Genomic DNA, 25,813 nt, shown 5'->3' with positions numbered 1-25,813 from the left:
ATACAGAGACAGCTCAGGAGTTGCAGGACTCCATAAAATCTTTCTGGATAATGTGTGTCCAGCACTAAGAATGGTATTGGCTATAGCGATCCATCTAAGGAAGGCTCAGGTTTGGGTACTGAGGAAATCCTTTTGTGCACAGAGTCATTAACATCTTTATGGTTTCTCCTTCCTATAGACTCCTCATTGTACAGCCCAGAAGCGTTTGTTTTACAAATAAAACAAGCAGCCATCAATCCCAAGCCCTGTCCCACTTCTGGGGAAACTTCACCTGGGCATCCATAGCTGGATCCAGCCTTAGTTTATTGATGCAGGTTTTCAAAGGTTATTTGACTTGGACCCTTCTCTAATCACAAATGCAGGTAGGTGGATTTTAGGGGTTTTTAGAGCACCTCTAAGGATCGTCCTAAGGCAGAAATCATTTTAGGGATAGCAGAACTGAGCCTATTTTGAAACAGCACTCTACCTGAGCACTGGTTATTCGGAGGGTTTCTCCTAGCATGTGAATATTGTCAGTCTGCAGCAGTGGACGCCCATCCTTCATCCATGAGATTTTGGGCACTGGGATGCCAGAGGAGATGCAGAGAAGCTGAAGCGGGTTGTTGACAATGACAGAGAGCTCTTCTGGTTCATCTGAACCATTGATACGAGGTGGCTCTGCCAAAGGAAAAACTTTCCAGTTCTTTATGGATTCAAAACACCTGTAAAAACTGACTGGAAACATGATCTTGTAGGCAGTCTGTAGAATTAGTCTATGTTAAATTATTTCTGACTGTATCAGGAACTCACTGAAGAACTCGGGTAATTTCTATCTGACTCTGCCCATTAATTTCCATATTTTATGATTTAGAATTATTAGTCAGAAAATGTTTTAAAAAACACAGACAAAACATTCTGTAACTGCAGCAAATATATTTATCACCCTTTAACTGTTGTGCTTTCAGCTGTGCATCATACTGTCAAGCTGAATTTCTGCTAAGCCAACTTACTAATTTATAGCTTATATTTATATTAATTATAGCACATTTCAGTGCTTCGGAAATACACAGAGTATTGCACGTTCGCACATCTTTAGGTATCTTTCATTTCCTTATTTCTCTCATTTATCGAAATGACCAGGTTGGATGGGGCTTGGAGCAACCCGGGCTAGCGGAAGGTGTCCCTGCCCATGGCAGTGGGTGGCACCGGATGGGCTCGAAGGTCCCTCCCAACCCAAACCACTCTGTGATTCTGTGAGCCTCTGGAAATGCTCCTTTATCCCTGGCCGTGTTTTAAGTGCCACGTCCTGCTCAAGCTGAGAGGCGAACACTCACCCAGCACCTTCAGGACGAAGTGCTTGCTGCTCTGCCCAGCGGCGTTGGAGGCCACGCAGGTGTATCTGCCCGTGTCCGCAGGCTCTGCCCTCAGCACCTGCAGCACCATCCCGCGCCTGCTGGAGCTCAGGCCAGCCCCGAGGGACAGGGGCAGGGCCCGGCCGTCCTTGAGCCACGACACGCTGGGAACGGGGGAGCCATCGCTCACGCAGCCCAGGGCGGCCGCACCGCCCCGCAGCACCAGCACCTCCTCCGTGCCCCCCGCATTGTCCAGGCTGGGCGGCACTGCGGGGACAGAGCTCAGTCACACACGGGACAGGGACACTGCGGGGACAGAGCTCAGTCACACACGGGACAGGGACACTGCGGGGACAGAGCTCAGTCACACACGGGACAGGGACACTGCGGGGACAGAGCTCAGTCACACACAGGATAGGGACACTGCGGGGACAGAGCTCAGTCACACACTGCAGGGACAGAGCTCAGTCACACACGGGACAGGGACACTGCGGGGACAGAGCTCAGTCACACACGGGACAGGGACACTGCGGGGACAGAGCTCAGTCACACACGGGACAGGGACACTGCGGGGACAGAGCTCAGTCACACACGGGACAGGGACAGAGCTCAGTCACACACGGGATAGGGACATTGCGGGGACAGAGCTCAGTCACACACAGGACAGGGACAGAGCTCAGTCACACACTGCAGGGACAGAGCTCAGTCACACACGGGACAGGGACACTGCGGGGACAGAGCTCAGTCACACACTGCAGGGACAGAGCTCAGTCACACACGGGATAGGGACACTGCGGGGACAGAGCTCAGTCACACATGGGACAGGGCATGGGGACAGAGCTCAGTCACACACTGCGGGGACAGAGCTCAGTCACACACAAGGGACAGGGACACTGCGGGGACAGAGCTCAGTCACACATGGGACAGGGACAGAGCTCAGTCACACACTGCAGGGACAGAGCTCAGTCACACAGCAGAGGAACACTGAGGGGACAGAGCTCAGTCACACACAAGGGACAGGGCACAGGGACAGAGCTCAGTCACACACAGGACAGAGCTCAGACACAGAACAGCTGCCCTTCTGCACTTCCCCACTTACATTCCTGTGCCAAACTGCACTTACAAATTAATTATTTTTCTTACTAAAAAAACCTGTGATACAGTATGCGAGTTGGAACTAGATGAGCTTTAAGGTCCCTTCCAACCCAAGCCACTCTGTGATTTTATGTTATTGGTGACAATTCAATTAAGGACTTTTCTAGGGTTAAAACACTTTCAATTTAAAAAAAAAACCCAACACTTTGAAAAGTTAATACTTCCCCAGTGATAACCTCTAAGATATACTTGTGGTTATCTGCAATAAGGTGTTGCTGAGAAAGGAAACTCAAGAGTAGGATTAAGAAATCAAGAAATAAGATTCTTTACATAAAACATTTCAGAGACACTCACCCAAAACTCGCAGGTTGTAATGTTTATTGTGCACTCCAGCCCTGTTAGATGCTACACAAGTGTACACTCCAGTATCAGATATTTGCACTCGGGCTAGTCTAAGGAAAAAGCAATTAAAGCAAGCTGTAAATGGAATACATGGAACACATTACCTTTATTACGGCATGGTTTGGATCAAATTTTACTCTTGCTTCCAAAAATACAGCAGAGTTATGCTAATACTGCAAAACAGAACAGAAAGTCAGCTAGTTCAAAGGAAAGAAAACCAACCTGAGGATCCTCCCAGCTGAGAGGAGCTTGATCTGGGAAGAGACAGAGAGAGGAAGGCCATTCTTCAGCCAGTGGAGCTGTGGTGGTGGGGTCCCAGCAGCAGCGCATTCAATATTTAGGGAGGTGTCCAAAAGGGCAGTGAGCTCCTCTGCTTCATCTTTACTGTTGGCTATTGTTGGAGGAACTGCATTTTGTTGATGATGGAAAGGAATGGATTAAAACAGGCTCTTAAAACCATTGCACCTTGCAGAAAATCCTGCCCCCAATGCCCCGCTGGCAATTCAGTAAGAGGATCCCATTTTTTGTAGAGCAAATCCTCAGACAATAATAGTGAGCACTAAAAATCATCCATTTCTGTATTTCAAATCAGAAGCACTGTGCAATGACAGTAGAATTCTTTTTGATTTGCCAGCCTGCAGCAAGCAAGACAGAGCTCAGGGCCTGAAGTTCCTGGGGAGAGAAGGACAGTGCAGGAAGGGATGGGCTGAACCCAGGGCCAGGAGGGACCACTCAAACTCATGGCCTTCAATGAATCTTAAATACAGTGAAATGACAGGAGGAAAGTCAGTTTATTGATGTCTGGATGCATCTGCATTTCATTCTTAAAACACAGAAAGTTCAAAAATGTGTAGGTAAGTATTCTGGATGATGACACGAACTGCTGCTTTGGGGTTACAGGCTAGTTTGAAAGCCATGGCCTTGGGGGTTCACTACATAAAGAAGCCCAGCCCAGCTCCAGGTGCTGGCCCAGTTAGGATCCCATCACCCACTGTTACAGTGACACCAGTAAGACCTTTAAGCTGGTTATTGCTTGAACTTCAACCAATACCAACTGAGCACAAACTCCCTGCTGTTGTGCAGAGCCATTCTGTCCCAGAAACATGTGCTGTGGTCATTCAGGACTGTTTTTCATGATACCAAAGGTCATCTCTAATGGCTCTGCTCACGCCTGTGCTCCCACTGACTCTGAGTCTGTGTCAGTGGGACAGTGAAATACCCAGCAGTGAAACCCTGCCTAGAAAGAACTCTCCCGTCTCTACTCCATTGTACTTAATTTTCCACATTTTCCACAACTTAAAATACTCGCTCTCTATGCTGCTAAAGGATTACACTCACTAGGCACTGGGTGTCAAACTGTGCAATTTCCTCCAATACTCCCTCATTTTTAAACTCTCAGGACCTTTAACTATCATTTCCCTTCATACCACTCCGCTCTTAGCTGATGTGCTTTGATTGGAATTAGGGAAGATAATACAACAAAAGAGCAGTGTCACACAAAATCAGCCCAAATATATTCTTCCCCACAAGAAACAAAAAAATCACCACAAGCAGAATCCCTCTATTATGAAATCCACCAACGGAATTAATTCCTGTTCATTCCAAAACATATTTACCAGCAATGTCTACCCTTCTGGCATTTTCAGAACATCCTGTGTAATATCTACAGCATAGGAAATTGGAAAATGTGCATGCAGGATTCCACTGCAGACAGGCACTCCTCTCTGTGCTCTCCCTTGGGAGCACTCCCAAGGATGGGATTATGGAGCAGACTTGGGTTTCACATCTGGCACAACTCACCATATACATTCAGGTTGAAAATCCTGTCCTCCTCTCCTGCAGAGTTAGTAGCCACACAAGTGTATTTTCCTGTGTCTGAGGTGAGAGCTCTGGAGATGTTTAATGTGCTGCCATCTGGAGTCACTCTATAAAGATGATCACAAAGCACAGTGAGTTTGTTTAGTGTTCCTGTGACCTGGCAAATAAACACTCTGGTCTGGACATTGCAGTAACTACCTCTGTTCTCCTGGGAGCTTGATGAGAGAATCACTGGGTTTTGCAAAATATTTTTGTTAGAGATAGGCTAAGAAGTTTTTCCTAGAGATGTTCTGTTTACCTTTTAAGATTCAACTCCATCCAGGCTTTACCCATAAGGAAAAGCATCAAGTAAAATGTTTCCATGCCTCAGATCTTTCCCCTCCAAAGGAACTAAATGACCTTAATAAACTTTCATGAAGATGATGAACTTTTATGCGATTTATTAACTGAGAAGGACATAAATATCATATACTTATTTCTGTTAAGAAAGTGAAATTTTAAAAAATCAAAGGAATAACAAATTATACTTGATTTATAGAAGCTAAGGATGGAGATGATGCTCTTAACCTCACTAAGCTCCAATTCAGGCTCTCCTCATACTCCCTCCTTAGGGCCCTTAAAATTATAGAAGAGAATGTAGTGTCTGCTTATTTTTCTTGCCTTATCCTTTGTAAATCATCGCTGGCAACTGTTTTCCCATCCTTCAGCCACTGCACATCCGGGGTAGGCACTCCAGTGGCATTGCAGAGCAGCTGGACACTCTCTCCCAGGAGGACACTGACCTCGCTCGGCATCTCGGAGCCAGCAATACTGGGAGGAACTGGAAATGCAGCATGAAGGGAAGAGATTCAGCAGCAAGAAACGTAACCTGAACTAGAAACAGCCACACTGCAGTAGCTCATGACCACCAGCACTTGGTGCAGCATCTGGGGCAGGCTCTCAGCAGCTGTGGCTGCCCCTGAACCCCTGGAAGTGTCCCAGGCCAGGCTGGACGAGGCTTGGAGCAACCTGGGGCTAGTGGAAGGTGCCCCTGCCATGGCAGGGGTGGCACTGGATGGGCTTTAAGGTCCCTTCCAGCCCAAACCAGCCTGGGATTCTGTGACCAACATCACCATAGCCCTGTGAACAGCCACACTAATTCCGTCTTAATCAAAGCCATTTCCAGCCTGCATTCCCAAGGAACAAGGATGACAGTCTTGCCATCTATGAAGCCAAGACGGCCAGTCCCACTAGTAAGTTCTGAGTATTTCAAGCAATTTCAGACACATTTGATCAAACAATCAGCTTGACATTCCATTCCCAAACTTGGAGAAAAACTGGCACACCAGTGCAATTAGTGGGGGATGAGTCATTGGAACAGAGAAAAACACAACAGTTGCAGACTAAGGGTGATTCATAGCGAGGCAGGAGGCAATTCCACAACAAATAAGGGTTTGTCACTTGAGGTGAAGATGGAGGAAATATTCCTAAGGAAATTCTGGCAGTTGGTCTTTGCTAACTCCTCCCATGGCACAACAGGTACCACTGCTCCTGAATCCATCTCCGTGTGCTGTCCCAGTGCTCAGCAGGAGGAAGGATGTGACCAGCAGAAGACACATAGAACCTGCATAACTCTCTTCAAGTTTCACAGTCAGGACTTAAGGATATTCTCTTGCATGCAAATTTTGGACCAGAAGTATTGAATTCTCCAACCACTCTCCCCTCTGGTTACAAAAGTAATCGTGCAAATTCTCCACTTTTCTATATGGTTATGTGATCTTACTGTCCCCAGCGCAGACAGCGTCACATTCACACAGTGTTCAACCACTTCTGCTGCCTGCATCCTCCCCCATTGCTCACCTTGGATGGAAAGCACATAGGTTTTCTGAGCTTTGCCCTCTGGATTGGAGGCAATACACGTGTAGGTGCCACTGTCCAGGAGCTGAGAGCGAGTGATCTGAAGCTTGCTTCCCCCAGATAAAATATGGACTTCAAGAGAATCCAAATATTCTGAAATAAATAAACAAGTCATTCCAAACCAGGCCACGGCGGGCAAATATCTCTTTTGGGAGAAATTGTTCCGTCAAAGTTTCAGAACAAAGATGCCAATCAGTTCTCATAAGAGTCTGTCCAGAGGCAAATGAAGAAGAAACACAAATCAGACAGCAAAGTGGCTCCTCAGAGAGGGGAAGAAGAGGAGTGAAAAGCATGAGACAATGTTACCTATCGGTTTTCCATTCTTAAGCCACACTAATGTGGGTGGAGGAATTCCAGTAGCATCACACACAAAGGTGACGGGATTACTGATGGATTCACTGACCAGCTCTTGCTCAGGGCCTTCTATACTTGGAGGCACTGTGAATTGAATGGAAGCAGTAAGAATGCTATGTAAACTGATTTTGAAGTGCCTAATCTGCTAAGTTTATGGTATTATCATAACTATTGTAAATGATGCAGAGGGTGCTCACCATAAACATTGAGATGGAAATTTTTATCATCTCGTCCTGCAATATTTATGGCCTTGCACACATACTGTCCTGTGTCAGAAACCTGAAATAAAAACAAGTTTTTAAAGAAATCAGTACGAACACTTATTTTAATGCTACAGTTTAAAGACATTAACAACCTGTGCCTCTGCCAACCTGAAGTGCTTCTCACAGGATGAAAAGCCTCCAGGAAACACATCTCCCATATACAGCAAATAAAATACACCACTAAAGGGTGAAATAATTTCTTGGCAGTGGCGGAGCAGTGGCAGACACAGCCTCCCCCCAGCACGGCCCACCTCTGCAGCCTTAATCCACAGGGTCTGCCCGTCTGCCAGGACCTCCGCGGCGGCAGAGTCAGGAATGGCGCGGCCGTTCTTGGACCAGGTGATGACGGGGGCCGGGATGGCGTTGGACTCGCAGTCCAGGGTCACCGGGGTGCCCACTCGCACGTTCAGCACCGTCACCGACGTTCCCCCCTGGGCCTTGATGCTCGGGGGCACTGGGGAGGGAGCCCAGACTCAGTTCTGCATTTTGTTGAAACAACCCAATAAAGCAGACAAACCTCCCCACGCTTGCCAAGCAAGAGATATTATTTCAGGAAACGGTAAAACACAAACCAAGGACAGTTAGGAAGCTCTTCTTCTGACTTTCCCCAGCTTGGTTCCTGGCGGTACAAGTGTATTCTCCACCATCCGATAGCTTGGCTCGGGGAATCTGCAGCGTCCGAGCACCTGGAGTGAGGAGAGAAGGCTGGAGATTTCCTCTGTGGTGTCTGTGTCAATCCCAAAGGCTGGTTTAGAACTGCAGGTGCAACAGGCTGAGCACAGGCGCTGTGCCCCACAAAGAGTGGCCATGGGCTCTATCAGGACAAACCAGGTGGAAGCTGAGCCCGAAGGCTGCAGAATGGCTGAGATTCCTCACCAGGCACAATGAAAGTGTTGGAATTTGAACTGATAGGCTTCCCATTCTTGAGCCAGCTGAGATCAGGAGGTGGAAAGCCCGTCACCTCACAAGTCAGAGAGATGAAATTATTCACCACCACGGTCAGATTCTCAGGGTTAGTCCCAACAACACTCGGAGGAACTGTGGAGAGAAAAATACATTAATAGCATCTATCACTGCATCAGCAAAGGATTTTCCACAAGATCCTGATTTACTACAACAAAGCTGAATTGTTGCATTTTGCCGAAGAGCCAGAATGCAAAAACCTTTCACATCCTATGAATGGATCCACTGCTACCTGGATGCATCTGGAAATATGACTGAAACAAATCTAATGGTCGTTCCTGTACTTCACAACAGTGTCATTTATTTCATCTGCAGTCCTTCTATGCTGGAGGCTTGGGAGGGCTAATGAACCTACATGAGATCCAGGCGATGCACTGCCAATTTTCTAACACTGCTCATGGACATTTGCTGCATGAGGCAGGACAGAGCAAATTCCCATTGTCACGATATTTAGAATGACTATCACTTCTTCCTGATCCCTTGCTGCTCCTGTTATCTCTGGAACAGTGTATTTTCCACCTACAGAGACCCCAAACTTATTCCTCCTGATGCAGTTCAGAGTTGTTCTGTCAACCACACAAACCTGTTGCTTAGCAGTGAGCTAAGCCCTGGAAAATCCTGGCATACAGCATTGCTCCAAGGGGTGCATTCCTTAAGCTTACAAGTCCCAGAATTTTAAAATCAAGAATAGTTTGACATGTGACCTTTCTACAAGAATGATTTAAAATGAAAGAACTGTAAATCTCTTCCTTTTAATAACCCCCAAGCTCTAGTTGCCATGTTTTTGCAGTGGGGACATATAAAACACTTACGAGGAAAGCAAAAGCATGTTCTTGGCTTTATTGGGTGGAAAAAATCATTCTAAAGAACACATGGAATCCTCCTCTTCAAAGACAGAAACACTGAAGTATTTTGGCCCATCTCCACCTGAAATGCTCCAGCTGTTTGCTGTCACTTGAGTGACACAAACCAGTAATTAAGGCAAGTTTATGGCTCCTCTGGGCACTGCACAAATAAGAGCAGTCCATGTAAATGTGGAATCAGTCCACATTTTTCAGCTTGGAATAATTGAAGAATATTTCCCTGATAAAGAGGATAAAATGGAGCAAGTGGAGAATTCTAATCTGATGACATTTGATAGTTAACTATATTTATTTACTTTTACAGTTCCTTTTTCACAAACGTGATTATTGGCAGTGGGTAATTTAATGTACAGGGCCAAATCTCAGCTGTCTTTAATGAAATTTTCTTAAATTGTGTCAGTGGTTGATTTCAACTTCTGCACCAAAAAACACCCACAAATGTACCACAGGTAATTTGCATATGCAAATGCATATGTATCTGTATGTGCATAAGACACAGTCATGGGCTCAAATATAGCACTCAGCATGAAAATTACCAATTATTTTCCTACTATTTTAAATCTGGATGCTTATTTCCTAGGCTTTAAAAGGTGTTATATTAGTTTTATTACTTGCCTTGGAGACCTGAAGTGAATTTTTCAATTTAATAAAGAACATAATCTTTAGTATTTTATGGAAATTTATGAGAGCAGTTCTATTAGAAACACATAAAAATGCTGGGAAATAGCCTTTTTGACATTGACAAAACACAGATCCTGCTGCTTAATGATAATGCATTTTCCTTAGTGCTTCACCCTGTGTGGTCTTTTCCTGAACAGCTACACTCTAATTTTTCAGATTAAACTGCATTAAGAAAAATAGACTTAATTTGGAAATACTGTTGAATTAGAATTGAAACTTCATGCAAATATTTCTTTTAAGAGAATAGTACTTAGCCATAGTCGCTAAAACAAAATATTTTTATGTCAGAAGTTTAAATTTAAACACAAACATCAGGAAAAGTGAAATATTTTGCTTTGAAAGCAAAGCTCACACATCAGGAAATCTGGACAGACTTTACTGTCTGTCCAGAAAATAACTTGTCAGAGAACAACTCCAAGGCAAATTCTTCCCATGACAACACTATTTTTGACTAAACACATTGCTGAGTAGCAAAAAGTGCTATAAATTTGTGCCATGTAGTAGGTAAATTTGCTGCGTGTGTGACAGAGGAAAAAATGCAATTATTCTGTGTGCAATAAGCTGACTCCTCACATTCCTGGGCTGCTGGTACTGTCTTTGGGTGGGAGAAAGGACAGCCCTTGTTTTCTGTCAAATAAAGCAGAAAAAATTGTAGCTGCTAGTATTCCTTGTTAGGCTGAAACATGGAATGATGCAGATGGTGGGAATGACGCTTCTTTTCTCTTCAGGATGTAAAGCTGAAAGTAGGCAGAACTAGAAGGGGAAGTTTGGGTTTACTCTGGAATGTTAATTAGAGATGCCTTCATTTTCTGAAGTTATCAGGAGAGGGAAGGGAAGGTAGTGGAGACTGTTTCATGAAAAATGTCCTGATCGTATTTGTCTTAGGACTCCCGATGTTTAAAGCCAATATTTATTTTAACCCTATTGTAATTCCACAAGAAAACCAAAAATAGAGAACAGAAAGGGACCTCAAAGGGCATATTTCTAAAAACCAAGGTTTTACAAGCTGCGTATCTTTGTTTAATGCTTTTTATAATTAATTTCTTTGAAAAAAATGCATTTTCTGAACATATCAAAACATGCTGTAATCCACCCTGCTTAGAATTCATGATTCCAGGGCTCAGCAATCTGAACTGGGTGAACACAGCCACCACATGAGGCTCCCTCAATAATGATTCCCACCTTTCTGGAACACCTACGAGGAGCTAAAGCCACGTGCTATCAAAAGCCATATGTTGTCAAGGTACTTTAAACTGATATTTGAGATCTGGTCTGTCAGAAGTTCCATCACACCCAGCAGGACTCACATGAATGAAGCTCAGGGGGTCTGAGCACTCTGCTAAAAATAACACATGCCAGCTGAACCAGCATTTGACAGAAGACAGAAATTATGGATGATGGTACTTACCGTGAACATTGAGGTTAAAATACTTCTTGGCACTTCCAGCTAAATTTTCTGCAATGCAGACATACCTGCCAGTATCTGTTATTTGGGAATTCAAAATCTAAGGCAAAAAAAGACAAATTATGGCTTTGGAGCTAATATATAGACAACTCACTGCCAAAGAAGCAAGTGGAAAGGATTAAGCCCAGCCCTCTGCATTCATAGTTTTTTTCAATTTCATTCATCAGTGGGAAGTTCTTCAGAATACACTGTTTTCACTATTTTCTCAAAAAAAGTCAATAATATTAAAAAGTCAATAATATTTCAACTGGTTCATAGCATGATCCCACAAATGGTTGGATCTGAGGACTACATGGGATTAAGAAGCAGCAGGTGAGGGACAGAAACAAAGGATAAAAACTCCTTATGTTTGCGGCACCTTGTAGGAGAAAGAAAATATTTCCTACTCAGCAAAAACCAGACAGTTTTTTGTTGCCAAAACCCAGGTTTTCCAGTATGAAAAAGGTTACACTACCTGCAACCTCCTTCCATCGGACAGAAATGTGTGTTTGTCATCCTCTGCCAGGAGCTGGCCATCCTTCTGCCAGGTCACCCTTGGGGACGGGCTGCCACTGGGAATGCAGTCCATGGCTGCCTCCTTGCCCACCAGCACGGTCACCTCCTCAGGCTGGTCCCCATCTGCCCCACTGATGGATGGGGGAGCTGCAGGGAGCAAAGGTGAGGAGAACACTCACTCAGCACCTCTCAGGTGGTTGTGAGATTAGACTGCGTTTGCAGGAGGAAGGAGTGAAACCTCCAGTGAAAGATAAAGCCATCCGTGAGTAGTTCAGCTGGAACAACTCAGTATAACCCCAAGGACTGTAGCAGAACTACACTTATTCACGGCACACAGAGAGAAGGAGAGGTTAAAACCCATCTTCCAATTATTCTATTGTGTTCTTTGCCATCAAAATACAGGATTTCCAAGGCAGGACCCCTTTTTAACAACAAATCAGCATTTTCAGTGGTATAACACTGCAATAGGAGCAAAAAAGCGTTTCCCAAGGCTAAAATGTTGAGTACATCAACAGACAAAAAACATCATCCAAATGAGGACCTTCAGGACTTCTGAAGGTATTGTGGAAAATAATGGCCAAAATAAAGAAAGAGAGAAAAGTCTTGGTCACAATTCCCAATGGGAAGCTGAAGAGAGAACAAGAGATGCCAAGATAAAACCTGGATTTTTACCCATGCTTTTCTTTCTGGTGAACGGTGAGAGCTGTAACACAACTGAGTTCCTGTAATAATATCCTACACACATGGAGCTAAGAACATCAACGCTGTTCACACAACTCTGTACAGCTGTACAACTCTAGCACACTAAACACATTAACATCACAGTTTACAAATAAACATTAAAACCACCAGGAGCTCCTGGACTATAATGGTTAGTTATTTTGCACAGAAGCTTTTTTTGGCACTCAGAGGAGAAGGGAAGCTCACAGAGCACTCGGACGTCGTAGTGGATGGAGTCCTGCCCCGCCTCATTGACGGCCACACACGCGTATCTGCCGGCGTCGCCCGCCCGGGCCCGCGCAATCTGCAGCACCCGGCCTCCTGCAAGAAAACGTCCAGGGCAGCATCAAGCACTCTCCATCATCTCCACACCACATCCCACCAGAGACCTGAGCAAGCAAATTTATAAATGGTCAGCATTTGGTCTGAATTATAAGTAGCTAAAGGTTTTTATTTCCCGGCTACTTTTTTTACAGGCAGATAGTTGGAGTGCAGCCATGCTCATACTGACATGTTAGAAAAGAGCAATTAATTCTACATCAAGGAAGAACATGCTGCAGCAATATGCAGCCAGGCGTTAATCTTCCATCAAAAATAGAAATATTTCTCAGTAAGATGACACAGAACTAATAGGCAAGAGGAAATTTAAGCACAGAATATTCCATTCCAAACTGAAAAAATTGATTTCTGAGGCTTAGAGGTACTTTTCACTCTATTCCTCATAAAAGCATAGCCATATAAAAACCTTCAGAAGGAGAGGAAATCTTAGGAATACACTTTGGGAGTATTTGTCATTGCTTTCTCAAGAGATGAAAAAGCAGATGTTCCCCTTTTACCACTGCCCTTCTTTAAACGCTCCATCCCAAAACATCTCTGCATAGCAACACTCATGATTGTAGGCAGCTCGTTCCCTCCCCCATGGGCTTAAGCAGGAGAGCATGGCCATTTTTCTGCTGCAAACATGCTTTCCTTGCCTCACCCCCTGGCTAAGAGGCTCTTCTACTCCAATTAGCTTTTTGTCAAAGCAAATTTAGTAAGGAAATAAATCAGGAACACATCAGAGAGAAGATATCATTGCTGTATTTCATCTTGCAACACATTGAAGCGTCCAAGGCCAGGTTGGATGGGGCTTGAAGCAGCTTGAGATAGTGGAAGGTGTTCCTGCCTCTAGCAGAAGATGGAATGAGATGGGCCTTAAGATTCCTTGAAACCAAACTGTTTTGCGATTCCATGATTCACTGTGAGAGTTCAATGGTGATATTCACACCATTTTAGGGACTATTTCTTAAATTAAAAAAAACAACTTAAGGCCAAGGACTGGAGAGAAACATTTCCAGTTAATGAAGTCTGAAAAGAACATTAAAGAAGTGTTCTGAAGGGGAGAAGTGTTTCATCACTACACAAATACCAGCACTATGGCCATTTCTTAATCATAGAAATATAGAATCATAGACTAGCTTGGGTTGGAAGGGACCTTAGAGATCATCCAGTGCAACCCCCTGCCACTAGCCCAGGTTGCTCCAACGCGTGTCGAGCCTGGCCTTGGACACTTTCAAGGATCCAGGGGCAGCCACAGCTTCTCTGGGCACCCTGTGTCAGGGCTTCCTCACCCTCACAGGGAACAATTCCTTCCCAATAGTCCATCTATCCCTGCCCTCTGGCAGTTTAAAACCTTTCCCTCTTGTCCCATCACTATCTGCCCTTGTGCCAGGGCCTCCCCACCCTCATAGCCAAGAATTGCTTCCCAATATCCAATCTAAACCCACTCTTTTAATTTGAGTCCATTCCCCCTTGTCTTATCCCTCCATCCCTTGTAAACAGCCTCTCCCCAGATTTCCTGTCAGCCCCTTCAGGCACTGCAAAGCCACAACGAGGTCAGCTTGAAGCTTCTTTTCCCCAGGCGGAACAATCCCAGCTCTCCCAGCCTTTCCTCACAGGAGAGGGGCTCCATCCCTCTGATCACCTCGGTGCAGGGCCAGAGAGTGCCAGCTGAACACTCACCTGGCAGGATGAGCACTCTGTCACTGGAGCTCAGGGGATGCCCATCCTTAAACCACGTGAGCACAGGGGGAGGAACAGCGTTGGTCTCGCAGTACAGCGAGAGGGGGTTGTTGACAATCACATCTTTACTTTCTCCACCTCTTTCTGCATCCAACATGTTCCCAGCTTCCCATTCCCTGTAAGGCTTTTGGAAGCTAGGAGGAACTACAACAAAGAAGAGGAAAAATGTTAGCATTTTGCAGCAGAAATAGCTGGTTTTAAAGTCAGGAACTAAGGAAGTATTATACGGTTCAACAGCAGCAGTAAAATTGTATTAAATCAACCCCTTCCCCCCACTTTAAGTTACCCAGGAAAACTCTAGTTCTTCTAGAATGAACAGTTGAGCAATTTATTGAGTATTTTTTGAAGAGTAATAAGTAACAGTGTAAGATGACCTGGTAACAAACACAGAGGGTATTCATCAACAAAAATACTTAAACAATGAGGTATCTGGTTTCACTCAAGCTCTCATTTTGTCTAAATTTTCAGGAATTACTCATGATTGTTTCCTTGTATTTACACACAATAGGCCAATAGAATGCTTATGTCTGGGCCCTCTAAATACAAATCAAACCAGAAAAATAAAGTATGTCTTAGTTCAAAACAAATTAAATTTTTTTCATGGCATTTAGAGGAGGATCAGAGTTGCTATATCATTGCACTGATTTTACATCAATATATAAAAGAATAATCAAATAGAACTGATGCCTTGAGAAAGGGGACCTGGAACAGACTAGACAGAGCTAGGAGAATAAAATAGCTATCTATTGAAAGGCCTCAAAGGATACACCTTGGGCAGGACAAGAGCCTGGCCAGGACTACACCCAAGATGGACCCAAAATGGTCACAAAATGGATGACCAGTCACAAGGTTTCACACTTTTATAAGCTTTGGTTTGCATATTGGGTTTAATTATCCAATTACAGCTTCAGGTTATGAAGTTTCATCCTCCTTGTTCTTTCCCCTCAGCCCCCTGTTTATTGCTGTTTTGGGCCTGAAACTTGTAAGGGTTGTCATCAGTCTCAAGCTAGTAAAGGATTTGTTTTGTCTACCTACTCTGTGAAGAGAGCTGACTAACAATGTGAGGCTCAGAGTTACACACCTAGGCAGCACAGAATCTGAAAAGTGTGAAAACTAAAATTTAAGGCACCACTACGTGTCAGCAATGAGCAAAATATCCCTGAAATCAAAGCCACACAAACGCATTGGGTTTGACCACACAAGGGCAAAGGACCTAAAAGTATCAATTCCAACATCCCAGAATACTAGAAAAGCAGGCTACCAGGAGAGTTTTATTATCCTTTTACCTTGTATATTTACATCAAATTCCAGCTCATCCTCCCCAGCAATGTTGGAGGCCAGACAAGTGTAGCGCCCCATGTCTGACACCTGGGCGTCCTTGATGTGCAGGGTGTGGCCACTGCCCTGGATCAGGACATGCTCATCTGCCTGCAGTGGCTGCAATGTCAATTCAAATGAAAATTAATACTCAGCAAAGAACACACTAGAAATAGCCAGATTTGTGGTAGTAATATGAGTAAACTCAACCAAGCTCCAGCTTCCTGGAGACAATTTTCTTTTCACAGTTGTCAGAAACTCTCCATCTTCATCCTTCTGATCGTGGTGGCTGGTCTCCTCAAGAATGTGATTTTCCATCACTCCTAGCCCCAGGATGCTGCTGAGAGGAGCAATGCCATCCCTATCAGGCCAGGGTTCTTGTGACATTGGATCCAATCAGGCTGATCCAATCCCTGAACTCACTGGCCAAGCTTCCAATACATGGAAAACTCCTAGCATTCTGTGAGGTGAACAAATGGATCTAACCCATCCTACAGATCTGCTGCCCAGCAAGGACACAGTTTGAACATAGAACGGACAGAGCAGCAACACAGAGAGACACAGGATTAGATATTCCTGTGCCCAAATGCGGCTCACACGTGACAGCAGAGGCTGCAGTGACACTAATGTGTTCTGTGTGTCCAGAATACATTAGATGTGCTCATCTACATCAGCAGCCTGGTCTAGTGGGAGGTGTCCCTGCCCATGGCAGGGGTGGAAGTGGATGGGCTTTGAGGTCCCTTCCAACCCAAACCATGCCATGAGCCCATGCTTCCATAGTTAGGGAGTCAGCACTGAACTCCCAGCCTGCAGGGGACAATTCATTCAGTCCATGGAGAAGAGGCTGCCTCTCACCCAGGGCAGCCGAAGGAGCAGCACCTGCTGTGCCAGTGGCAGTCACGTGTGCACAGCCACTGCCTTTGGGGACCTCTTAACTCCCCAAATTGAGTTTTTTCTTTGGCAATACAACCAGGGCTCCCAGAACAGCAGGGCACACTTAAAACAGCCAAAGGGCGATCATCCAGGTTATTCCCACAGGCTCATTAAATCCAGGAAGAGCTGTTCCATGATGAGTGCCCTAGCAAAAACAGCTCAAGCAAGAGATTATACTCTCCTTTCTTACAGAAGAGCAGCACAGTTCCTATTTTATTCATCCCCTGTACTGTATTTCAGTGTCACCACAGCCCTGCCCTTCCCAAGCTCTCCAGATGGATTCACGGAGCGCTGTGTGTGGCAGGACTTGCACCTCACCCCCCTGGAGCAGCCAGATGCTCTTGTGGCTTTGTGAGCTCTGCCAGGACCGAGGAGGAGGCTCTGCAACTTCTGCAAGGGCAGCACAGGAGGGAACCATCTAAAACAGGGCCTTTGGGAACTTTACACAACAGCTGCGGGCCCTGTTGTCACACCATGGGATGCTCCTGCCAATAAGGGCACTCCCTCTCACAGCACAGGCCAGTGCCAGGCCTGGAAACTCCAGCCCCTGCATCTCAGGCAGTGGCAGGCACCCACCAAAAGCCAGAATGTCAATTTGCAGAGGTCTGGGTGCCAGCAAACACCCCAAACTGCTGGGCGGTGATTGTGCCAGCAGCAGGGAGTGAGGGTGACTCCTGCTGCCCTGCCTGGATGCTACTTCCAGGGACAGGGAACACACAGCTGTCCCTGTCCCACATCCCCTCAGAGGAAGGAATCGAGCTTGTGACTGGCCTGTCCATCCTTGTACCAGCTGATGGCAGCAGCAGGAACGGCATGAACTTCACACTCCAGAGTCAGGCTGTGGTTCACTTTGATCTTCACCTCCTTGGGGGACAGCCCTGTCCCTGAGACATCCCCTTTGGCAATGGTGGGTGGAACTGCACACAAAGGCAGAGAGGGGAGAGACTGTCACGGCTTGCTGGCTGCTGCAGCATTTCAACATTAACTGGAAAAAGGGAGATCCTGGATGATAACCTCTGGGAAAGCAAGTGCATTCCCCCAGTAAACTGCCTCTTGTCCACAGCCAAATTATTACTTTTATATATATATGTGTGTGTGTGTGTATTTTCAGCCATTTTTAGTACAGTTATTATGTACAAAAATATACAAATCTGTGTGCAACAGTTTTAAACAAGCAGGTTTTTAAACATACAAACCTGACTACAGCCCTACCTAACTACAGCACTTCATTATTACATGCCTGGCTTCAGTTCTATAAAGTTCAGTGTACTGTAGTCATTAAAGAGCATTTTAATGGAAACTAATATTCCCAGAAACATATGTTTGATCACAAGTCCACACTCAGGGTAGCTGGTCAAAACTCAACATATTTCCACTGAAATCCCAGTGTTGCAAAATCCTGTTTCTTTCTGAATCAGAAGGAAAACAGAATGTTTCAAAATTCTTCAGCTACCCCCAGCTTGGTCTCATAATATTTCTGAAATAATGTAAAATGCTTTCAGAGCATTTTCTGCTCTTTTTTCCCACTGGGAATTTTTAAATTTTCCCCTAATACTTACAATATCCTAATAACTGACAGTTGCAATGGCATTGGGGATGGAGGGTGTTACAGTTCCACACAGCCATGCATTAGTAATGAACTCTTTTGTCAGCTTCTCATTATTCCAAATCCAGTGGAGCCTTATTAGGGACTTAGTGTAATTAAATAACAGTATGGTTACTGTAAAGGAGCAAACCAATTCCAAATCAGACTGGGAAATGAAAAAAAAGGTAAAAATCATGCTTGATTGAGCCCATAACAAAGAGTTTGAGCATTAAAATTGAGTATTTAGGTAGAGATGCTCAAAGGATAATGTGCTGGCAGAAAGACTTGAATGGGAAAACTTTCGTGTATATGGAATCATACAGAAGGATATAAAAATAGTATCCTCCTCAATAAAGTGTCCCATTAGATGTTAGAGGCCCTCTCCTGTTTTTTCTACAACAGTTTCTGTGCTCAGATTTTCTGCTCATATCTCCCATTGTGCTGCACTCCTCTGACTTGAAATCAGCACCAGAAGAAGCATTTGAGAGGAAACAGGAATTCAGTGTTTCTTAAATGTCCTCCCCTGGGTGATATAAAGGCTTTTAGTGCTACTGTAGCATTGCAAAGGATGCAACAGTCAACTTTTCTGGCGTCTTCCCTTCAGCAATGCCAGGAGCTAATGCAGATGTTTGCTCAGCAAAGCCATTAAAAGGAAATCTTGTATTCACCAGGACAGAAAACACTGCAATGGGGAAAATGGAAGAATGCAAAATTAAAAGAAATTTCAAAAACTGAAAACATTGCCGTACTGTAGACTTTCACTTCATAGTGCCTCAGTGTCTCCCCAGCCTCATTTGTGGCTATGCAGGTGTATCTTCCAGCACTGTCCTGCTGGGCATTCAGGATCTGCAGGGTCCGCCCACCTGCCAAAGACACCAACCTTTAATAGCACTCATACCATCCTCTTGCTTCCCAGTTTTTTAAATACTTTCTGCAGCTTATTTCCAACCCTTTGATCCAAAATCTGCCCTCTAAAGATCAGAAAACCTGACTGCTTACTACCACGTGTAACAAATGAGTGCATGATTCACGGCATTCCGCTGTGTGCATCACAACTCCCGTGGCTTACGAATTCCTGGCAAATTTGTTAAGAAATTTCGTCAAGAAACTTGTGCAGGGAATTTCTTTAATATATTTAGCCAGGACTCATTCTTTCTCTGAACACTTGCAGTTAACGAGGTAAAGTACTCGTACATCTGCAGTACTCCAGTGTTCCCTTTGAAGCTTGTTCCCATTTCCCACCTCCACAGGTACTAGGGAAAAGTTACTCTACTAACTAAAAATGGCAAACTACTAATGACCTAGAAAAACCCCACCTCATTCGCTTCATTAATTTATATCTCTCTCCATCTAATTTCCACACTTAATTGCAAGCCATTTACATTCATCATTAACTCATATGAATTTTCCCATCATTTTGCTTGATGGTACAAAAGGATAAACACATAATAAAACCCAAATAAACAATCAGTTAATTGTGGAGTAGTTAGAAATATTGGAATGGGAAGTGCTAGAGAAGTACAAAGAACTCAGAATGGTTTGGATTAGAAGGAACTTAAAGCCCATTCATGGGCAGGGGCACTTTCCACTATTCCAGGTTGCTCCAAGCCCCATCCAGCCACGCCTTGGATACTTCCAGAGATGGGGCAGCCACAGCTTCTCTGGGCACCCTGTGCCAGTGTATTGCACTTAATAGAAATATATCCTTTGATTTTTAAAGAAGTCTGTAACAGAAAAACATGCAATAAAATAATTAGGTGTTATTTCTCAATAAGAACAGCGTTTACCTGGCAGAATGCGGATGTTTCTGCTGGACTCTAAGGGATTCCCATCTTTCCGCCAGGTGATGGTGGCTGGGGGGTAGGAATAAGCTTCACAGACCAGTGAGGTGGGACTGTTGAGGATAACAGTGACATCCTCTGCATTCCCTTGGCTCTCTGCTCCCACAATGCTTGGAGCCACTGGGAACAACAAAATCAGTAAGCACAGGGAAGAAAGCCCCTCTCTGAAAAACCTATCTTCTAGTCCCTGTTCAGTCTAGGAATCTGGCTGCAGTCTCAGCTAGCTGGAAGACAGTCCTACAAGGAGCACCAAAACCCAGACAACAATCAGCTGGTTTTATGTTTTGTCCTGAAGTCAGCAGTGATCCCAAATCAGTGGAATTCACGCCCACCCATGACTTTGTCAAGCACAGGTCCCCAGGAAGCCAGCCACCACTCCTTGAACAGAGCTGCTGCTTGATGATCCTGGAAGGAGGGATGAGCCTAGGAACAAGGCTGTGGAAAACAAACTCACCATTGTTTGCACTTTGTTGTGCAATAACCCTCATGGAAAAAAAAAAAAAAAAAAACAAAAACAAAGCAAAATGAGAAGTGCAGATGGCTTCAGCTTTGCTGAAGAGGTCACAATCTGAAATGCTCTTCAGATACTCCTTCCTTGAATCACAATAAGCCAAAGTGCTGTTCCGCCCATTCCATAGGGACATAACCTGTGAAGGCTCCCGACGTTCCAGCTCTGTTGTCTAAAGCACAGCACTGGTGTTTCTACTAAACCACTGTCACTTATCAATCACTAAGATGTAAAACTAATCACGGACAAGCAACCTGTGCACTGCTGTCGATAAAGCCCTGCAGAATTCCAACGGGACTCCCTCTTTCCGAGCTGCAGAGGCAGCCCAGCTGCTCACCAAGCACGTTGAGGCTGTAGGTTTTGCTTCTGTCCCCAGCAGCGTTGGATGCCACACACGTGTACCGGCCCGTGTCCAGGAGCTGCGCCTCGGAGATCTGCAGGGATCGCCCGCTGGACACGATCCTGGGATCTCCGGCCAGAGCCTGCCCGTCCTTCAGCCACGTGACCTGTGGCACGGGGTTCCCTTGATGGAGTCAGGAAAATGGCACACGTGAGTTGGTGCATAACCTCCAGGATATACCAAGATTTCTGAGAAACGGGATAATACAGTTTCAGGTGTACTTTTCGTGTACGCTCAAGGAGGGAAGTTTTGGAATATGCGTTCTGAAGTCTCTGAACCTCCTGAAGTGATATACACCTCTTCTGAAATTCCACAGGCCTTTGGAGAAGAAATATCACAGCAACATCCCTCTTGGTTCATCTCATCCGACCTTTACACAAGGAGTGCTTAGTCCAGCTCTAAGCACCACAGTTAAACCTGAGATTTAAAAATCCCATTTAAAACAGGCCGTGCAGCACCAGTAGTGATCTGACCACGGCTTTGATGAGCAAAGGTAAATCATAAACTGTTCTTTTACCTGTCACCTCACACGTCAGGGTAACTCTGTGCTTCTCTTTCACTTTCACATCTTCCAGGGCATTTTCCCCCACAATCCCTGGAGGCACTGCAACAGGCAAGGACACAACATCAGCATGGATTCCTCGCAACACTGAAATGCAACAGGCTGCTTGATGCTGCTGCTAGCAGGAGAACAAACTCACCACTGTCTGTGTTTGGTCACACAGTAACTGCCATAAAAAAAACAAGAGCAATTCAACAGATTCCCAGCAAGTGGATGCTGTGCCACGGCTGATCAGCGTTCTCTACAAATACAGCCAATTCTATATGGGAATGAACATACTACATAGGCGTAAAGGCACCTGGCTGTGGTACAAGTTTCATTTCTCTAGGGAAGTAGACAATAAAAGCCCTAAAATACCTATTCCTCTCCAAAACAGCCAACCCAAGGCAAAGAAACTCCTACTGTATGGCATGTTTCCATATTATCCTGGTCAACTTGTGCTTTTGGATGAGGAGGGCAGATTATGAGCGTGCTGAGGAGTAGCTGTGGTGGTTAAAAGCTGTGATCAGTTTTTTCTTTCAAGGTAGAGGCATTTGTAGATCAGGCCAAAAGAAATTGGCCCTACAAGTCAAAGCAGGCATGGAGTGTAACAGTCTGAAAAGAAGACCTGTAGTTATTAGAAAGCAGCTCCATCTCCAGGAGATAAAGGAAATTTTGTAACAAAGGGTCAGAGTAAGGAGCCAGATTTATGCTTTAATAATCCTGCAAAATGCAAACTTTCAGCCTAGATAGAAGACCTAAGAAGAAAGGAACTAAAAGGTTAGCTTATTTGTGACCTAGCTTGTTGCTGGAAGCAAACATTTTATAAAAGTAAGAATTGTGGAAATATGCAGAATTCACTGTCAACAGAGACAAGAATGTCGCACCAGATTTCTGATAACAAGTGAAGGGTTCAAGCTAGAGTGAAGGAAACAGATAGGGGGAAATAAAATCTTAAAATTCAGGACTTAAGTCAGGCCAGAAATTATTACTATTCATAAACAAAGACAGCAACTCATCACTTTGACTACAAAATAATACAGTAATTCGTCAACACATCTTAATTTCAAAAATATGGCAAAGCCACACCAAACCCTTTTCAAATATATAAATATTGTGCTTATTACACCAAGCTCTGTGTGCAAAATGCTGTGCCCCCTACAATAACCCAGAAAAACCCTGGCACGTCTGTGTACAGCTCCCACTGACAGTGACTGGTGAGGATTCTGTGCCACTCTCAGGCCCCATTCCAGTAACTTTCCTCTAGGAAGACAAAGAAATCACTGGGGGGGAGGGAAGAGAAGACTGAACAATGGAATTTTCCACTTGAAATCAGTTTCACCGAGCATTTTTCTTCAAGGAAAACAAAGCCTATGCAATAGAGATTCCAAGAACCCTCAAGAACACCCTGCTACTCCAAAGAAAACAGACAATGAATGCTTTCCAGTGTTTATCCATCTCTTCCATTCTACCACACTTACACTTCCATGAGCTCATCAAATAAACATGAACTGACTTGAATGGGAGTTATCATTTACAGGCTTAATATGCCCAAGACAGCTGAAGGCAAGGGAAGATGAGGGTGCTCAGCACCTCAGAGAAAGGAAACTGAGAACAAAATTCTACACAGAAATGCTGAGCAAAAACTTCCACTGTGCCAGGCCTGACAGTTATTGATAAAAATAACACTTACTAAACTGAAAAGTAGTGTTTTCTGGGGAAAATACTGATTTGTAAAACTAAGCAATGTGATAAAATAATACATTAATGGTTCCAAATAGCATCTAAAGAGCCTGCTGGACAAGTCCTGGTCTAAGTACTCAGGATCTCAGCAGCAGGATCATCCCCTACCACACTGGTTTATTTCCTCTGTCATACTAAAGGCTCTGCTGACTAAAGGTTTCCACTGTATTGGAGTTGGGATTGCTGATCCTGGAGAAGGCTCTGGGGAGACTTTAGAGCCCCTTCCTGGAGCTGGAGAGGGAGTTTGGACAAGGACATGAAGGGATAGGACAACAGGGAATAGGCTCCTGCTGCCAGAGGGCAGGGATAGATGGGATATTGGGAAGGAATCCTTCCCCCAGGGGAGGCCATGGCACAGATATCCCTGAAAGTACCCAAGGCCAGGCTGGACAGGGTTTGGAGCAACCTGGGATAATGGTGTCCATGGGGGGGAAGTGGGGTTAGAATGAGATGTGCTTTGAGGTCCCTTCCAACCTATACCCTTTCTATGATTCTCTGTAGAAGAAGCTTCTCCTTACAACCTGATTTTCTGCCCGTGCTATCAAATGCACTTATTTTTTCCCTAAGGATGTGGGGTTTGGCATAATATTTTTTTAAAATACCAGCAAAGTATACAGAAAGCCCTTCCCCTAACTGTACAAACCCCTCTCTTGTGCTGCCCCAAACCCAAACAGGTACTCACCCAGGACAGAGAGATGGAAGTCCTTCCTAGCCTCCCCAGCAGCATTGGTCACTACACACGTGTAACGTCCCTCATCCGCCACACCCGTGGGGCTGAGCCGCAGTGTCCGGCCCCCTGAGACAGGGAAAGCAGCATCAGAGTCCTGCTCTGCCATCCTGCACCATCCCAGGGCTGGGCAGGGCACACACACCCCGCTCTGCCACCCTGCACCATCCTGGGGCTGGGCAGGGCACACACACCCTGCTCTGCCATCCTGCACCATCCCGGGGCTGGGCAGGGCACACACACCCTGCTCTGCCACCCTGCACCATCCCAGGGCTGGGCAGGGCACACACACCCCATTCTGCCACCCTGCACCATCCCGGGGCTGGGCAGGGCACACACACCCCATTCTGCCACCCTGCACCATCCCGGGGCTGGGCAGGGCACACACACCCTGCTCTGCCATCCTGCACCATCCCGGGGCTGGGCAGGGCACACACACCCCGCTCTGCCACCCTGCACCATCCCGGGGCTGGGCAGGGCACACACACCCCATTCTGCCACCCTGCACCATCCCGGGGCTGGGCAGGGCACACACACCCCATTCTGCCACCCTGCACCATCCCAGGGCTGGGCAGGGCACACACACCCCGCTCTGCCACCCTGCACCATCCCAGGGCTAGGCAGGGCACACACACCCCGCTCTGCCACCCTGCACCATCCCAGGGCTGGGCAGGGCACACACACCCTGCTCCACTGCACGGGACTCATGGAACAGCTTCTGGGATGTGGCAGAAATGCTGTGCTTGCAACACAACCTTCTGGGCAGGAAACTGGGATAGCACACAGTGCCTCAGACAGCAGGGTTTTCACTCACAAGAGTGCTTTGCTATGCTGACATTCTAGATGAATGTTCAGGAAAATTAATAATGCATCATCAGTGCTTTTTATGTGTGTACACACAAAAATAAGCTTATTTCTATAAACACCTTGTGTTATAAATACCCCTTAAGGTATTTTCATATGTATAGATAAGGAATAAAATTCCACTTCTCCCTTTTAGCATTTGCATTAATTGTGCCATCAATAATAATAACAGCTGATAATAGCACTGGTTTACATGCAATGGTTAAAAAGAACACATTCTTCCTCTGTAGTTGTCAAGTCACTTTTGCACAGACACGTTCGTTTTAAAGGAAGATTTGCAAGTATGTTTGACCAAAGATCAGGAATATTCCTGCTTTGCCATTGCAGAGTAACTTCTCTTTCCTTGCTTTTTGGCAGAGGAACAGCAGAACAGGCATTAGGGAGCATTTGAGCGTGAAGCCAAACGTGGCAGCCAGCCTGCAGCTTTTCCCAGTTTCTGGTTAGCAGCTCTCCCACCAGCAAGCATTCCCTAACCCACACCACACTGCCCAGGGCAGCTCCTGCCTGTGGCTATCACCGTTGGGACATAGCCCAGAAAGAGATGATCCTGGTCATGCACTTGGAGGAACAAACTGCTGAGTTGGTTACTGGATGTGCCTGTGCCCAAGGAATCCTGCAGGACTCAGGAGACTCAGGTCTTCCAGCCTCATGTCTCCCTGATCCCTCCTCCCATCCACCCCAGCACAAGGCCAAAGCAGAAGCAAAAGCCTGCCTGCAGGAAACTGACATTCTCTGGCATCACACACCAGAGCACACCCAGCACTGCAGTGCTGAGACAGGACAGATTTTCTACATTTAGCTGAACAAAAGCTCTTCTCCTTCCTAAATCCCATGTGCAGCTTGGGGCATGGGCTGCATGCAAAACAGGTGGGGTACAGTGGATTTTTACTCTTTTTCCTAGAAGATATGCAGGAAGGATCATCAAAAGCAAACATCTAGACAATGCT

The 25,813-nt window shown here is 45.5% G+C and overlaps 1 protein-coding gene across 1 annotated transcript in view; it reads right to left on the bottom strand.

The window, feature by feature from the left end:
• HMCN1 (hemicentin 1) overlaps positions 1 to 25,813 on the bottom strand; it is a 166,877-nt gene that overhangs the window by 33,356 nt on the left and 107,708 nt on the right. Inside the window, exons 47-69 of the mRNA XM_040072701.1 lie at positions 23,958 to 24,071; positions 21,509 to 21,595; positions 20,929 to 21,114; positions 20,030 to 20,203; positions 18,992 to 19,105; positions 17,429 to 17,574; positions 15,694 to 15,844; positions 14,348 to 14,551; positions 12,554 to 12,667; positions 11,586 to 11,773; positions 11,075 to 11,171; positions 8,036 to 8,197; positions 7,732 to 7,845; positions 7,411 to 7,613; positions 7,094 to 7,175; positions 6,849 to 6,980; positions 6,486 to 6,635; positions 5,307 to 5,466; positions 4,629 to 4,753; positions 3,051 to 3,234; positions 2,781 to 2,878; positions 1,314 to 1,598; positions 467 to 657 (exon numbers count right to left, since the gene is read on the bottom strand). Coding sequence (XP_039928635.1) covers positions 467 to 657; positions 1,314 to 1,598; positions 2,781 to 2,878; positions 3,051 to 3,234; positions 4,629 to 4,753; positions 5,307 to 5,466; positions 6,486 to 6,635; positions 6,849 to 6,980; positions 7,094 to 7,175; positions 7,411 to 7,613; positions 7,732 to 7,845; positions 8,036 to 8,197; positions 11,075 to 11,171; positions 11,586 to 11,773; positions 12,554 to 12,667; positions 14,348 to 14,551; positions 15,694 to 15,844; positions 17,429 to 17,574; positions 18,992 to 19,105; positions 20,030 to 20,203; positions 20,929 to 21,114; positions 21,509 to 21,595; positions 23,958 to 24,071 — 3,461 coding nt within the window. The remainder of the gene's footprint in view (positions 1 to 466; positions 658 to 1,313; positions 1,599 to 2,780; positions 2,879 to 3,050; positions 3,235 to 4,628; positions 4,754 to 5,306; positions 5,467 to 6,485; positions 6,636 to 6,848; positions 6,981 to 7,093; positions 7,176 to 7,410; positions 7,614 to 7,731; positions 7,846 to 8,035; positions 8,198 to 11,074; positions 11,172 to 11,585; positions 11,774 to 12,553; positions 12,668 to 14,347; positions 14,552 to 15,693; positions 15,845 to 17,428; positions 17,575 to 18,991; positions 19,106 to 20,029; positions 20,204 to 20,928; positions 21,115 to 21,508; positions 21,596 to 23,957; positions 24,072 to 25,813) is intronic.

Source organism: Hirundo rustica, chromosome 9 (assembly GCF_015227805.2).
Source record: "Hirundo rustica isolate bHirRus1 chromosome 9, bHirRus1.pri.v3, whole genome shotgun sequence".
NCBI classification, from domain to species: Eukaryota; Metazoa; Chordata; class Aves; order Passeriformes; family Hirundinidae; genus Hirundo; species Hirundo rustica.
Note: the sequence above shows the minus strand (reverse complement) of the source record. Positions and strands in the feature narration are given on the sequence as shown.